Raw genomic sequence first — 17,178 nt, forward strand, 5'->3', positions numbered from 1 at the left:
GGGTGGGTTTGTGAATTCAATGGTGGTGACCCCACTCCCACCCCCTTAGCTTCAGCAGTATGCAGTGGGCGGTGCTTTCTCCTGTCTGCAGGATCAGGCTAGGAAAGCAGCTGAAACAAGAGGGAGGGGGCAAGGTTGAAGAGCAGGAAGGCAGACTGCGGGAAATGTGCAACCCAGAGCTCAGCACGCACCCCCCACCCATGGCCCTTGCTGATACCCTGCATGGCTGCCTGGGGGAGTGGAGTGCTTCCTTGTCACTAGGGTGACCAGATGTCCCGATTTTATAGGGACAGTCCCGATATTTGGGACTTTTTCTTATATAGGTACCGATTATCCCCCATCCCCGTCCCGATTTTTCACATTTGCCATCTGGTTACCCTACTCGTCACATGCTCTTGGTGTAGGGAAGAGTCCATGCACTGTTCAGGTGGCTGAGGCCATCCTACCCTAAACCAAGCCATGAAAGGGATGACTAACCACGTGTCCCCAGTGCCAGCAGGGGAGAGCTGTGCAGGTGAGTGACTGATGCTTCCCAGGGGATTTTAGGCTATTCTGTAACTATCAAACCCTCTGGAGAAGCTCTAACTGGGTTAATGTGTCTCCTCATGCACTACTCCTCTTCTCCCCATTGCCTCCAGCTGGGCTGGGTCAGCCCACATGAGGGGCCGACCTTCCCAGCTGAGCAAAGAGTCCCCAGGGGAACTTCACATTGCTCATCGCCTCCACTCCAGCAGCCACAACTCCTGCCAGAGTGGAGACTGACCCAAAAAGCTGGTGTGTGAATCTAAAGTCAGCCCCGGCTCCACTACGAGCCAGCTCTGCACTTTCCCTCAGAACCATCTCTCCCACATACAGCGTCTGAACTAAACAGTCAGTAGCTGGGCCTTGCTTTGCTCTTCTGGCTTCCCAGGAAACCTCTCCTTCCCTCTCACATTCCTCCAGACTTACCACAGGCCCACATCGACCTTTCAGCCCCTCAAACTGCCCCCTGCTGCTTGGAGCCAGCTGGGATCATCTACCTGCGTGAAGGGCTCCAGGAAGCTGAAAATTGCAGCAGGGGACCCTGCTGGCTTCTCAAACACAGCCCTGGCTGCTGGAAGAGCATGTGCACTCCATGGCTGTCCTGAGCAGGGCGAGCAGAAGGCTGTGAGTTTGAGCAGATGCCCATATCCCCTTCCCGTCCCAGTGTCCCCTGAAGCACCTGCTGCTCCCCTGCAGAGGCAGGCCTGGGGAACGTTGTCTCATTTCTCAATTCACTGGGGTAGGGGGCAACCCTGGGTTTCAGTCATGTCTCTGCCACTCACTTCCCATGTGAGCCTGGGTGGGACCCTTCTGTGCGCAGTGCCTTGTTGTCTGCAGCAATGGGATGGCTCCTGCCTTACTGGGGCACTGAAAGGGTTAACAGGGTCTTGTTTCTAAAGCCCACTGGAGTGCTACCCACCCCTTAGCATGACAGTCTGCCCCTCCCATTCCCCTGGCCCCAGAAACTGGGTTTCATTGCCATGCAGCTGTGGGCAGAAGCAGGCTGGAGACTATTGCCCTGTCTCTTCTTTCCTCCTGAGTCCTCTGGTTCTAGCCACAGCTGGGAAAGCTCATAGTGATGAGCTGCCAGGCTGAAAACAAAGGGGGATGGGGGGCCAGGAAGGGAGTTCCCCCCCAACCCCCTCCCCCTTTCTGCCTTTTGCTGCATACGCCCCAATTTATTGAGCTCACTTTAAAGAAAGCCCAAGGAAACTATCTCGGTTGGACACCCAGTCGTGCCCGTGGGGGAAGGGATGGGGGGGGGGGCGGGGAGAGGGACAGGTCCTGGTTCACTGGTGTCCAGAGCCTGGCCTCCACACATGCGCCTGCATCCCAGTTTTGGCTGCTGAGAACCTGGGTCTAGCTACCTGGAACCCAGAGGAGGAGGCTGGGTGTGGGGGAGTCCCTTGGCCCATCTGCCTGAGCTCTGGGGAGCTTTCATACAGCTTTGGGGTCTGGCTGGGACTGGTCTGGAAAGGGGCAGGGGTGGACGGTGCGGAGGAGGTCATGTCCGTCCTCCACACTGGCTCGTCCAGCGTGGTGGCAGAGCGGGGAGTGAGGACTGTGGGTGCCAGGCTGCTCAAAGTGGGCATGGGAGCAGGTGTGGAAAACCGCCGGATCTCATAGGTCCTGGCTGTTTTCACAGGCGCCTGCTTGGCTGGGGTGAAAGACAAGCTGGATTGCTGGGCTGGCTGGGGCAGAGGGTTTTGTGTGTTAGCGCTCGAGGGCTCCCCAAAACAGAACATGGCTGACTTTAGCTGGTAGGGTTGGTGGCGCATGAAATCAATGGCCTTGATCCCCGATTTCTGGCTGGGTGCCTTTTTCACTTTGCTCTCTGCTTTGCTAGCCTGAGACTTGCTTGCTGCCAGGGGGTAGAAGGGGGAATGCAAGGGGTTGTAAGCTATTGGGGGTGGGGCACGGATGTTGGAAGAATACTTCCAGGATGATGGTAGAGAAGGGGTGGGTGAGGGTGCCCTGGGCTTGGAGCCTGGCCTTGGTGCTGCCTCCACCACAAACTTGTCCATGCGGCTCTGTCGCTTGGCGAAAAGCTCTGCCCCTTTGCCCTTCAGCTGTGGCATGTCATGGGCACCGTTTACTAGTCCAACAGAGGCACCTTGCTGCTGAGGCTTAGGAGCCACTGGAGGAGGGGCCTTGAACTTGCGGCCTGAGGACTGCATGAAGTTGCAGGCCTCAGCTCCTAGGCTGAGGAAGTCCTCCTCAGGCCCAGACTCAAAGCCCGCCCCTGGGTGGTCGCCTTTGGGTTTCTCATCCAGGTTCTGCACCAGAGACAGAAGCTCGGGGTTGGGTGAATTCTTCTTCTTCTCTTCTATGGTATTGAACATGGGCTTTTTGCTGCCCCGCCGGCGAGCTTCCTGCAAGATGCCAGTTCGGGGGGCTGGCACTGCAATCCGCTGCTCCCTGGATGTTAAGGGCTCAGAAGCAGGTTGTGGAGTAGCTGGGGAGACAAGAGGATACGGCTGGCTTGGTAGCAGAGAGCAGCTCACCATGCTGGGTTGCTGTGGTGCTGGGCTGATATACAAGGAGGAAGAAGCTGTCCCTCGTGGTTGAGGTGTTGCTGCAGCCCCCGCTGGCTTAGAGGGAGTGGTTAGAACAATGGAAGCCGAGGAGGTCATGGCTGGGTTTGTGGGTGTCTTAGTCTCAGGAGCACTTCCGCCTGCGGCTGGCTGTGGTACCCCTGGTGGTGTTGGTCTGCCTGGTGCTGGAATATACAAAGACGTTGAGGAGCTTGCTGGACCATTGTGAGCCATCGCTGGTGCGGTGGGAGGTGGCACAGGAGTTACTGGTGAGAAAGGTGGAGCAGTGGTGCTCTGCTCCCCCAGACTGCCACCACTTTTCTTGGGAGCCAAAGGCCTGAAGATGACGGAGGAAGTCACAGGACGCTGCCCCGAAAAGCCAGGAGTGAAGGGCCGTGCCGATCTGTTGAAGAGGCCCTCTGTGCCTGGAGACGACTGGGCACCTCCTCCAATGCTGCCCGGTGGAGACTGGACCTGAGCAGAGGTAGATGACGGCAGCTTGCTGGATAACTGCACTGCTTCCACATGGATACTCAGTGGGGCCGTGTTGGCCTTCTGTGGAGTAGGCACTTCCCCGTTCACCATGCTCTGCTTTGGCACGACACCTGGTGGTGGCTGATGGCTCTCTGGCTTCTCAGCTGGAGTTTTCTCCACCGTATACTGACCAGCCCTCTCCCTCTGCTGCTCAAATAACCGTGCTCCTCTGCCAAAGGCTTCACTCAGACCCTGCTGCGTCTGCCCCAGCTGCTGCTCAGATTCCACCTTGGGCTTTTCAATGTCCAGGTAAGTGTTGTCCCAGTCTGAGTGGTTGGTTAAGCTTCGGGCATCTGAGAAGCCTTCCTCATCAAACTCTGACTCGCTGGTTGGGAAGACACCATCCTCCTCCTCGTAACAGCGGTCCTCATCAACGCTCCCAAAGCTGACCAGGGTGTACTTCTTAGCCCTCTGCCTGCGCTTCTTGAACATCAGCACGCCCTTGGAGTGGGGGTTTGGCGCATCTGTCAGCAGGGACGCAATCGTCCTGCATTTGGTTTTGGCTTCTTTTACATTCTTCTCCTGTGTGCTCTCACTGCGGTGCAGCTCTGCAAAGGACAAAAGGAGGCAAGTTCAGGGCTCCGTAGAGGACTGGGCTTATAAAGCTTTGGCAACAACTAGACTGAGTGTTTCTGGTGTCCATATAATGAGAGTCACTCCCACCTCACCCTGATGAGAAAGTTAGGAAAAAATGACTTGAACATAATGAAAATGGCAGCCCTCTCTTTTTCCATGCACACATTGTGGGACGGGCTTCCCCACCTACTGCCAGGGACCCTCACCTTTCGGACAGCCAGCCTGTGGCAGGGGTCAGAGATGGCTCAGTCCCTGTTACCTGCTCAGACCCAGAGCTTTCTCTCAGCAGAGATGGCCAAGGGTCTGACTGAATTTCCTGGGGGGTTGTGTTGTGGATATGTGTCTGCAGAAAATTGTTCCTGGTACTCATCAGGACATTTCACACTGAGTCTAAATCCCCCACTTTGCAATTTGCACTGGGGTGGAACAGCCTGTGATCACCCCTGGGAAGCCCTGCTGGGAGGGCTGGTCAGAGACATGCCCCTCCCTTTTCAGAGCCCTGCTTCCTGGGGGAAGCGGGAATAAGCAGTCCCAGTGCTCCCCAGAATGCAGCAAACACTAGGGTGCGCAGGCCCCGCCCAGCTGTGCAAGGGCAGGAAAGCATCTTGCTCCCACCTCCCTAGCCCCTCGTGGGATGCTTGTGAACTGGGCTGGATAGTGTCAGTGCTGAGTGCTGTGGGCACATTCACTGCCCCCTGAAAGGTGTGATAAGGACAGCACAAAACCTGCAGCCGTGAGAGCAATGTTTCACGCTCTCGCATAACCTCTTGCCTGTGCCCAGCCAGGACAGAGTCACTGTGCACATGAGCAGGAATCCCAGCTGCCTGCCCTTCAGAACCGGTCAGCCAGGCCAGAAAGAATCCTTTTGCACAGGCTCTCCCATGGCCTTCGCTGCTGGAAAAGCCAACACCTGTCGCGGCCTTGGCTGAAAAACACAGGCTAATCATTTTCCACCGCCTCTGCCAGCCTGCTGACCAGCAAACCCCATGGGATGGGACAGTGTGTTCTCTGCCCAGTGTGCAAGGTGAGGGGGGAGGTTTGAAAGAGTCAAGGGTGAACCCAAGGGCAGCTGTGAGAAGAGAGTTCACAGGCACGACTAGAGACTCGTACTCTGAAACCAACAGAAACCTGAAAGAAAAAATAATTCCCAAGTGATTTCTCATTCCTTTTTCTTGTTCCTGACCCTTTCCACTGGGGGAAAAGACCTTTCCCTGCTTCTTGTCTGCCCTGCATCCCTTTAACAGCAGCCTCTGCACTTCAAGCAGCACAGGAGACATGACAAAGATGCTCTCAGTAAGCTTCCACTCGCTCGTCAATAAACGGCATAGCGCTTTCCCCTGTCCTTCGAGCCCCAGCATTCCTGTGGCAGAGACACAACATGCAGCCCTGCTAAGGCGACCCCCACTTGATCTAGTGGGGGGTTGGGGGGTGGGAATAGGAGAAAGCACCAATGTACTGCTGAGGAATGCTGCTAGTTCTCCCCAGGACCTGAGCTGTGCAGCCTCACAGATCTCACCTTGGGCCACTTTACCGCAGGGCATTGTTGCAACAGGGAAGAACAGTTGTGGCCAAGTTAGCCCACAATGGGGTGGGCAGCAGCAGCCACAGAGCTTACCTAACCATGATACCAATGAATCCTCTTGGGCCCTCTGAATCTCCCCTGGGGCCGTAGTTTCCCTCTCCCACTTCCCGCCCTCAGGCAGCCCATCTGCAAAGGTCACAAAGCTGTAGCATAAAGAAAAGGAGTACTTGTGGCACCTTAGAGACTAACCAGTTTATTTGAGCATGAGCTTTCGTGAGCTACAGCTCACTTCATCAGATACATACCGTGGAAACTGCAGCAGACTTTATATATACACAGAGAATATGAAACAATACCTCCTCCTCAAGCTGTAGCATGTGTCATTTGGTCCCTGCGGCTCCAGGTCACCCCATTCAGGAATATCATCCACTCCCACCCCAGGCTTTTAAAACAGGCTCTGGAATGTCAGAGGGGTTGTGATGCTAGGAAGCTTTCAATAAATCCAATGAAAGACCCTTCACCAGGCTTTCCCTGGAGCCATTTCATAACAAACATCATGGTTCCAGGTTAGCTAAAGCAAGGCAGCTCCGGACAGAGATCCAACAAGGAAAAGGTCAGCTACTTCTCACTCCGTACACAAGAACCAGCCCTCTCTCCTTGCACCTAGAGGGCTGGAAATAATGAACAAAAATGCCAGTGTGCTAATGGGAAAAGAACGGGTGGCCCTTTTGCACTGGCATGTGCTGAGCTAGGAACCCCTCCCCACACTCTTACAGAGTGGGTCAGTTCGGCATCATTGAACCAAGACGCATAGTTCACATCCTTTCACTGCAACTTGGTGCTCCTCTGGCGTTGCCCTTCTGAATTCAGCTGTGGGGGAGCGGGGCCACAGGGCTACAGTCATAACTCAGTTTTGTCTCAGGAAATGAGTCCATCTCAAGTGCACATTAGGGGAGAGCAGTGAGATTTCCCTCACAGAGCAGACCCCCACTGGCTAGTCTCACTCACGCACCCTGTCAAAGGAACCCTGCCTGGCTCAAGTTCTGGTTCCAAACTTGTTGGGGTGAAAAGCAGTGCCCCAGAGATGAATCCAGCCTCATTGTCCAGAAACATTTGCCCTGGGGGCTGTGAGGGGGAGACTTCTGGCATTGGCAAGCCGTGGCTAAGGAGCAGTGCCTTCACATGCTAAGGTCTGTGTAGGCACAGGTGGCAGCAGAGCATCGGGAAGGATCTTAGCTCTGGAGTTTGAGACTTGCAGACCCCTACTAGAGGAGGCTTAAAGACAGCCAGAGTGCGATTCCACCAGCACTGGGCCCTGGCCTCAGTAACAATACCCAGATGCAGCTCCCTACCAGTCACAAGTTTGCCCCCAGCATCTCGCATCGTTCCAAAATTCCAGCCTCCTCAGTGTTCATTAGAACTAGACTCCCTGTGCTTTGAGGTTCCCTGGCCCTTTACAGACAATTGCTAAGTCTCTTCCTGACACTCTGGCTTCCTGCCCATCCCCCAGTTCCTACTCCACAGCTCACCAATAGAAAGCACTTTATTCCTTGCACTTTAATTCCCTCCCCCCCCCCCATGTTCAAAGTATTCAAGTCACAAAGGCCAACAGCAATTTGAGACAAATGGGAGAGGGAAATGCTCCTCTGGTGACGCGTTAAAGTTTGGCTAGGAGAGCAGAGGAAGGAAGTAAGTCTGTACCTGCATAGGGCTGATCCAAGCTCTTGAAAGCAGCGTCCAGGCCTGGAGACTTGGGCATGTCACAAAGTCCATTTAACTCACAGCTCTCCATAGAGAGAGAAGCAGAGTGGCTCTCGGCTGGAGCAGAACCAAAACTCTCAAGCGCCAAGCCCTTTGCTATCAGCTCTACAAGCCTTTTAAAGCCTCTCTTTTGTCTCTTAGGCATCTCTACCAAGAGCCGTGAGGTCATGTTCTCTATTTTTATCCTCTGTGCTTCATCACTGGGCAGTGTGATGGACATTGTCACCTGTCACTTAAACACTTTCCCCCTCCTGTCTCCTCCTGCTGTAGCCTGGGTTTAAAAATAAGAAAATATGCTGGCTACCAGCAATCTTTGTGCAGTGCAAGCGTCAGACAATAAACAGTTTTTCCAGCCCCTCATTGTAAAGCGTTTAGAGCAAAAGTACTTGTTTCTTTCCATACCCTTGGGTTGCTGATGTCTCCTGTCCCACTGTGGGGAGCAGGAGAAATGCACACAAAAGGAGGGGGTCCATTCAGCACAAACACTTAGGGACCACGCAGTTCTCAGATCAAGACAAGGAGGAAGAGATATGTGGAGGAGAGATTCTCTCTTCCTGTGTGTGTCACTTTTATTCTATGTTCTAGGAGACCCAATCCAGGACAGGGACTCAGGGCTGCATTGACAGAGGTGTGTTAGGGTTACTGAGTGCCGGTACATTCATGGTTGAGTTGAGTATGGGAGATCCACAACTGGACTGCAGAGGATGTTACCTACAGGGCTAAGGTTTGTTGGCACATCCATATGAAGGGCTGAGGAATGGTATTAGAAGGTGGGCACTGGATGCAAAGACTGGGGTGCATTGACAGCTCTGTGGATGCCTAGCACCAGAGAGAGGACGGAGGAAGCAAGACAGAATTGTGTTTGAATGATGTGAGGACCTGGGGATGAGTAGTGGTGGTGGGCAGGGAGTGATTTGCAAGGCAGAGCTGGAGTTTGTTTTCAAACCTATGTGGTGGAGGCTTACACAGCATCTCTCTACACTGTGTCTAGCTGGGTTTGTATCAACAGCTCCTCTTGTCTGTGAGCAATAAAGTCACTCTCAATTAAACCCCACAACTTTTTAAAAGTGGCCTTGTCAGGTGATCCTCCCTTCATAGTAGCCAGAGATTTAGAAACACAGAGCCCCATGAATCAGGCAACTCCTCTCCAGGGTTAGCATATTTAGAGTAGAGGCTGGCCAGTGAAAGTCTGACATTGCCCCTGAAATCCAATAGTCACTGCCTTACTACAGTGAATGGGAGCTCGGCAGGTAATATCCCAGAAGAACAGATCTGCTCTTGCACACATGGGCTCTCAGAGTGTGATAAAACAAAAGAGTTTAGTCATCTTTCATTATGAATATTTATACATTCAAGAATAAAATACCTGAGGGAAAAGTCCTATAGAATCTAGTAGAACATGAAAAAAGCAAAGGAGTACTTGTGGCACCTTAGAGACTAACAAATTTATTTGAGCATAAACTTTCGTGAGCTTATGCTCAAATAAATTTGTTAGTCTCTAAGGTGCCACAAGTACTCCTTTTCTTTTTGTGAATACAGACTAACACGGCTGCTACTCTGAAACCTAGTAGAACATGGTAAAATTATTTTAAACCAACCTATGGCTGTCTATAGCAGGGATATCACTCTATCACATTTAAACAAGCTGTTTAAAAATTCTACAGGAAGGATATAATTCCATTAAATTCTATAGATTTTGAGGGTAATTTCTATAGAAACCTTTTAGTTAATTTCTGTAGAATGCTGATTTGTCCCTATTACATTTTGTAGAAATAATCCATAAGGGGTAACTTATGCAATTAGGCATTGATCCTAGAAAATCTCATGCACAGGCTTATCTTTACTAACATGAAACGAGTGGAACTACTTACTGTAGTAAAGTTAAGCATATGCAGAAATTATTGCAGGATCGGGACTTAAGACAAGAACAAAAACAAGTGGACACACAAAATAGCTGAGACACTCACATATCTAATACTGCGGACTCATTTGTTTGCTACAGACCAATTAGACTTAGTGGGAGCTTTTATTAATAAAGACCCAAGTCCTAAAAAGCTCTATGAAGCAATCTCCATAAAAGAAGGCATGTAACTGCTAAGATCAGAAATGAGAATCTATGCCTATGTGATTAAATAATTGTGGAATGCTGCTCTTTCATATGGTGTCACCTGGAATTCTATTTTTCCAGCTATTTCTGTTCCAGAAGGTCATTTTTCCATAGCTGATGTTGCAGATAACTCACTCGGTCAGTCATTAGAGATTATGGAAACTTCATGTTCTTTAGATTTGAGGTCCTTTCAAAATAAGATCTTGAATAGGTTCCACTGGACTCCAAGGCATTTCCCTATTCAAAGCCAGCTTATCAACCCACAACTAGTGTTGGAGTTGCAAACAATAAGTTTATAAATAATGAATATATTATTTTCTTTTAATTAATGGCATAACTCTTGGGACAAAAAAAGCTCTTTCCTCAATCCTAGGCATTGGAATACAACCATCACCTCTGAAAGGTGGTTTACTGATGTAAGCTCACATTCAGCAAAGAATTTAAACACATGCTTAACTTTATGCTTGTGCTTAGGTCCATCCCTATTCAGGAAAGTACTTACTCCTACTGAAGTCATCCTTAAGCATATATTTAAAATTCAGTCTATACTTAAGTATTTTGCTGAATCAGGTCCTTAATATTGTCAGGGGCCAAGATTTTCAAAAGTGACTAGTGATTCTGGGAGCCCAACTTGAGACACCACCTTAAAGGGCCTTGATTTTCAGGGACAAGGTGCTCAGCCCTTTCAGCAAATCAGGCTTCTTTCAAGTATAGCCCAAGTTATTACTTACTCTGGAAACTCTTGGCTATGAAGACTTAAGACATGGCTGACCTTCTACTGTGCCGATAGTTGAGAGTTCTTCCAAGGAGAGAGGGAGCGGAGGCATCTCCACTTTTTGCAAAGTCATGTGAGCCTTACTGTTTCCTCCTGGAGCCCTGAACAATCTGAGGGAGAGGCTGTTCCCTCAGGCAAGTTCCCTTCCATCAGTAAGTGCTCATCTGGATGGGTTGGATGGCAAAATGTTCCCCAGGCAGATGGACTCAGGAAAACTGCATGTGTAGTCAGTGTTGCCTCCCCAACACCTCATGCTAAGTGTCCCCTACGTAGCCTTCTGGGACAAGGCTACAACTGGGGAAACTTTCTTCTTGCAAGGTTCATAACTGCTTTGGCTCACTGGAGCAGCACAAAGCAGCCAGGGCATACCAGTGAGTCTGGCTTTTGCGTTTTTTGTGATAGTACTCCATCACTGACTTATATTCTCATTGTTTGTGGTGTTGTTAGAGCCATGCTGGCCCCAGGATATTAGAGAGATAATGTGGGTGAGGGTAGTGATCAATGGCTCGATGTCTAGTTGGGGGCCGGTATCAAGCAGAGTGCCCCAGGGGTCGGTCCTGGGGCCGGTTTTGTTCAACATCTTCATTAATGATCTGGACGATGGGATGGATTGCACCCTCAGCAAGTTCATATATGACACTAAGCTGGGGGAAGAGGTAGATATGCTGGAGGGTAAGGATAGGGTCCAGAGTGACCTAGACGAATTGGAGCATTGGGCCAAAAGAAATCTGATGAGGTTCAACAAGGACAAGTGCAGAGTCCTGCACTTAGGAAGGAAGAATCCCATGCACTGCTAGAGACTAGGGACCGAGTGACTAAGCAGCAGTTCTGCAGAAAAGGACCTGGGGATTACAGTGGATGAGAAGCTGGATATGAATCAATAGTGTGCCCTTGTTGCCAAGAAGGCTAATGGCATATTGGGCTGCATTAGTAGGAACATTACCAGCAGATCGAGGGAAGTGATTATTCCCCTCTATTCGGCACTGGTGAGGCCACATCTGGAGTATTGTGTCAAGTTTTGGGCCCCGCACTACAGAAAGGATGTGGACAAATTGGAGAGAGTCCAGCAGAGGGCAACGAAAATGATTAAGGGGCTGGGGCACATGACTTACGAGGAGAGGCTGAGGGAACTGGGTTTATTTAGTCTGCAGAAGAGTGAGGGGGGATTTGATAGCAGCCTACAACTACCTGAAGGGGGGTTCCAAAGAGGATGGACCTTGGCTGTTCTCAGTGGTGGCAGATGACAGAACAGGGAGCAATGGTCTTAAGTTGCAGTGGGGGAGGTCTAGGTTGGATATTAGGAAACACTATTTCACTAGGAGGGTGGTGAAGCACTGGAATGGGTTACCTAGGGAGGTGGTGGAACCTCCATCCTTATAGGTTTTTAGGGCCCAGCTTGACAAAGCCGTGGCTGGGATGATTTAGTTGGGGTTGGTCCTGCTTTGAGCAGGGGGTTGGACTAGATCAGGGGTGGCCAACCTGTGGCTCCGGAGCCACATGCGGCTCTTCAGAAGTTAATATGTGGTTCCTTGTATGGGCACCGACTCCGGGGCTGGAGCTATAGGCGCCAACTTTCCAATGTGCCAGGGAGTGCTCACTGCTCAACCCCTGGCTCCACCCACCCCCACTCCACCCCTTCCCGCCCCCTCCCCTGAGCCTGCAATGCCCTTGCTCCCACCCCACCCTACCCCAGAACCTCCTGCACCCCATGAAACAGCTGATTGGAAGGTGCGGGGAGGGAGGAGGAGGCACTGATTGGCAGGATTGCCAGTGGGTGGGCGGGAGGCGCTGGGAGTGGGGGTGGGCGGAGCTGATTGAGGGCTGCTGACATAGTACTGTGGCTCTTTTGCAATGTACATTGGTAAATTTTGGCTCCTTCTCAGGCTCAGGTTGGCCACCCCTGGACTAGATGACCTCCTGAGGCCTCTTCTAACCCTAATCTTATATGATTCTATGAATAGCTCTCATTGGACCAACTTCTGTTGGTGAAAGAGACAAGCTTTCAAGACACAAAACTGAAGGTCTGAAGAAGAGCTCCATGTAGCTCAAAAGCTTGTCTCTTTCACCAACAGAAATTGGTCCAGTAAAAGATATTACCTCACCCACCTTGTCTCTCTCATATTCTGGGTGTCATTCACTGTAACCCTCAGTACCTACTCTGTGGTACTATAGCCAGCTATACTCACTGTCTGTATCTGTGCATTTGATTAGTCCTGAATCTCTTTGCATTTGTCTTTGTCATTTGATTGACTTCAGCCCATTTCTCCCATCTATCAAGCTCCTACTACATTTAAATAGCCCATCCTCTGAAGAACCAACTGTGCAACTTCTTCCCTTCTTTATATCAGCTGCATATTGCTAAATGCACCATAATCTCCACTCTATCCTCCAAGCCATTCATTAAAATGAGTGTTAGTGTTATTGACTGTCCTTATTTGTTAACCACAATGAGCTCAGGACTGCAAAAGAAACAAATAAAACTAGCCCCTGCCCTGAGGAGATTGAAATGTCCACACTAGGGTTGGAGGTGTAACTTCCAGCATGGGTAGACATACCTGCGCTGGCTCTGATCGAGCTACTGTGCTAAAAATAGCAGCATAGCTGCCATTGTGCAGGCAGCATGAGGAGCCAGCCTCCCCAAGTACGATCCCTTCTGAAACCCTAGGTGCTTACTCAGGGTGGCTTTCCTGTCATGCTGCCTGTGTAGACATGGCTAACCTGCTACTTTTAGTTCGCTAGCTAGATCAGAGCTAGCATGGGTATGTCTATGTGAGTTGTAAATTACACGTCCAGCTCCACCATAGACAGTCCCACATAGGGCACGACATTCTGGGAGAAGAGGGGAAGTGCTGACTTTAAGTTCTGTTTGTTTGTTTCAAATCCTCCTCTCTTCTGCAGTCAGATAACACGGAGGTGGAGAGGGCATGTGATTGACATAGATTAATGTTTGCTGGCCACAAGGGAGACAAGGCAGAAGTAGCACTATTGGACCCAGAATGGACACTGGCAGAACTCCAGTCAAAATCTCCTCCCAGTGAGACATCACGAACCATTAATAACTATTCTCTCTATTCTATTCTTAGTCAATTGTGTAGCATTCTACAGTGGTTCCACCTAATATACATGGCTTTCATTGCCTTATGGGAATGTCATGGGGAACCATATCAAGTATCTTCCTGAAGTCAGCGTGTACTGTGTGCACTGTATTTCCTTCAGTGACTAAGCCTGTTATCTTGTCACATGGCTGTCTGACCTATTTGGTTGTGATTAATCTATGTTGTTTATTATTTATCACCTAATTTTCTGCTGGTGATTTCAAACTGACTGCCTCAGTGACTTTATTAGAGCTAAACATACTGGTCTGTAGTTCTCTGTGTCTCCGTGCCTCTTTCTTAAATATCGGCGCTATGTTTGCTCTCTTCCTCGGAGACCTCTCCTGTCCTCCAGGAGCACTCAGATATAATGTCTGACACATCTTCCCCTAGTTCCTCAGGTTAAACCTTGAGGGTGAATGTGACCAAGCCCTGCTCTTTTCAATATACTCAGTGTAACAAGTTATCTGTAATCTGCTCGCTCCGATCCTGTCTTGTGAATGCTCCCATTCCTTGCTCATTAAGGGCCAGATCCTGAGCTGATGTAAGTCAGCGTAACTCCATCGACTTCCATGGAGCTATGCCGATTACACTAGGGGAGGACCGGGCCTTTCTTGTTCTCCTGTTACTATTATCAGTTTTAATGGAGACTAAAGCGAAGTAGCTGTCAGCATATCAGCTTTCTCTTTGCCATCTGTTAGCTGCTCCCCTTCCCTGTTGAGCAGCAGCCCTCCCCTCCCCCATCATCCTCATACTTCCAGTGGATTTATATAAACCTTCTGCTGGTTCCTGTTTATGGCCTTTCTTAACAGCACCTCAGTTTGGACCCTCTCTTTGACTTTGTTCCTATGCCTCCTTATTATCTCCCTATAAGTTTCCCTTTCAGCCCTGATGAGACAACATGAGTCACTGATTGCGATTCCTATTTTCCATTTGTAGTGGGATTGCTTTCAACGGGGCCTTGGAGACCCTGGAGCCAAGAAACTATTCACTGCGAGGAGAAGGACTCAGAGGTGTATGTATGTGTTTATTTTAAGGTAATTATTGTTCCTGTCAACTTAAGACTTGAGCACATTACATACCTAAAAATAGACCATGGAATGTTGCCAGTAACTGGCAACAAGTCAATTTAATCACACTCATCTCCACCCTTCAACCATCAGCTAACCACATCGCCCCTTTGATACGTGTCCCAATCAGGGACTCGCTAAATTAATTACATTCACTTGGCAATAATGCCCTGGAAACCACCACAGCTGCGTGCTGCAAGGACCATGGCGTTGATCCTCAAGCAGTGAAATCAGTGAAAGTTCTCCCACTGACATCAGGCAGCATATGAGTAACTGAGTTCCAGAGACAGAGTCCCTCCACTGAGTGGGTCCTACCTCCACACCAGGATTTCAACCCACAGGACTAGGCAGCAGGAACCCCTTGCCCAATCATAAATAGCACAATGGAGCATAGGAAGAAAAATGGTTCTGAAGGGGTTCGATCTCCAATAGCTTGAGTTGCACATGGAAGAGAATGGGAAGCTATTGCAAAGCACAGAGCTCTGCTATGATGAGATTACCTCAGTGGTCACTGTGGAGTAGGTGGCGGTATCCTGCACTGGGTGAAGTTTCTGAGTAATCTTTAAGGGTGATCCTAATAAGAGTGCATTATAGTACACCAGCCTGGAGGTGACAAAGGCATGGAGAACTCTAGCAATGCCTAAACCAAGTGATGATGAAAAAAGGCACTTCAGGCTATCATTAAAACCTGGGAGTTTGGGAGTAGTGGTGAATCCAGTAAGATCATAGAATCATAGAATATCAGGGTTGGAAGGGACCTCAGGAGGTCATCTAGTCCAACCCCCTGCCTAGAGTCTGAACCACTAAGATGAAGGATGAGCAGATCCCCTCAGTAAAGTGATCAAACTCATCCCCCAACAACTCAAGAGGCTCACAGTACTTTCACCTCCATAAGAGCATCACCTTAAGTCAGCTCACTCACATCCAGATCCCTATCTTAGGTAATGATGGGAAAACATGTGGGACATGTGTCAGATGCAGAGCACAATATCATCAACATACTGACAGTGTGGCAGGCCAAATCACCTTGTACCACCTCATAAGAGCTGCACATACATGTTGAAAAAAAAGAATGCCAAGAAGGAAACATGTAGGATCTCACAGGTCAGAGCCCCAGAGCCAGATAAGCAATTGCCCGGAACAACTTCTGAGATTGCTCAGAAAAGAATGAACAGAGCCAATGTAGTGACCCCTTCCACTCCTGCCAGGTCTTCCAGGACTCAGAGAGTCAACAAAGCCTCATGAGCAAAGTCTGCAAAGCAGCTAATGAAATCAGCCTGGACACATAACCTCTGCCCAGGTAAAGATCATCAGCCACAGACATACATGCACACTCTATGCCGTCCTCAAGCCTAGACTCTGACTGATAGAAATCCACACATAGCTGCAGTCATCTCACTGACATCTTCCCAATAGCCTCCTTCCAAAACATGGAGAGCCAAGACAAAGTGAAAACTGATGGCTAAGATTAAATGATGGTTTCTTACCCACAGCTTGCTTACAAATAGTAAATAGGGATTATGACTTGCCAAAGGGAACAGGAACAATCCCCCTGGGAGCCTGGGCCCTAGTGAGGTTGGGCACCTCCACCATGATTAAATCATGGAGGTGGTTGGTTATCTCTTAGTAGTGGCCATCTGCACACTGACCAACATGGGCCAAAGGTCACTGCTCATCATTGACCCACATGGCAGGGAACAGACCTCAGCTGAGATCCACAGGACAGGGATTGGAACCATAGCTGGTTAACGCCTTCCACCCCCAAACTGCGCACATTGGTCTTTCAGAACCCCAGTGAGTAGCAGCACTTCTCAGTCTTATGAGTGACCATATAAATATGGTCATCTAAGAGTCACAGCTGCCAAAGCTGGGGGTCAAGTAGCAAAGCACAGACCGTGGTGCAAAAGATTCAGAGTTCAAAGTGCTGGTCAGATGGTCAATATTCATCATGACCCCCATTGCCTACACTCCAGCGGCAGTCAGATAGCACCTTTACTAGGCTCACCCTCACTGCAGAGAGGTGAGGCAGAAATTACCATCCAGACGGAATTTTACACACTCTCCACTGTATAAGTTATTTATTTATAAGCATCCCCTTACCCTGACTGGTGTGGCCTGTATATCCGAACGATGGCTTAAAATAAAAGGTTTCAGAGTAGCAGCCGTGTTAGTCTGTATCCGCAAAAAGAAAAGGAGTACTTGTGGCACCTTAGAGACTAACAAATTTATTTGAGGTGCCACAAGTACTCCTTTTCTTTTTAAAATAAAAGGGTTTCCTTTTCCAGTGCAGGATGATGTAATTCTGGTGCACCCACTTAGGCAGCTGGGTCCATGTCAAGCAGAGGAGGAAATTCTCCCCACCCCCACCTTCCTCCGCACCATATATAGAAAGACTCGAGTTCCAGGGGCTAAAAATAGTCCAGCAGATATGTTTAAATTGAGATATTTTGAAGCACTTCTGCACTGACTTAAATTCCTACCACAAGATAACAAGCTGGGACCAGAGCTCTGAACTGGTTTATCTGTCTTCTGCCTGGGGTTGGCACCTCTGTGAGGAAGGGTGCGAAAGTTTGAACCTATTCCACATCTGAGTCCATCTATACTGTTGCTGAAAATAAAAGAAACTGTTCTGATGAGATGACTGAGAGGAAACAAACCTGGTAAAAGATGGATTTCAGAACAGAA

The 17,178-nt window shown here is 49.6% G+C and overlaps 1 protein-coding gene across 1 annotated transcript in view; it reads right to left on the reverse strand.

Annotated features, from left to right (window-relative positions):
* Positions 1-1,811: 1,811 nt before the first annotated feature.
* The window catches only part of SYNPO2L (synaptopodin 2 like), a 62,164-nt gene continuing 46,797 nt past the window's right edge, over positions 1,812-17,178 (reverse strand). Inside the window, exons 4-5 of the mRNA XM_077822824.1 lie at positions 3,365-4,138; positions 1,812-2,977 (exon numbers count right to left, since the gene is read on the reverse strand). Coding sequence (XP_077678950.1) covers positions 1,812-2,977; positions 3,365-4,138 — 1,940 coding nt within the window. The remainder of the gene's footprint in view (positions 2,978-3,364; positions 4,139-17,178) is intronic.

Source organism: Eretmochelys imbricata, chromosome 7 (genome assembly GCF_965152235.1).
Source record: "Eretmochelys imbricata isolate rEreImb1 chromosome 7, rEreImb1.hap1, whole genome shotgun sequence".
NCBI classification, from domain to species: domain Eukaryota; kingdom Metazoa; phylum Chordata; order Testudines; family Cheloniidae; genus Eretmochelys; species Eretmochelys imbricata.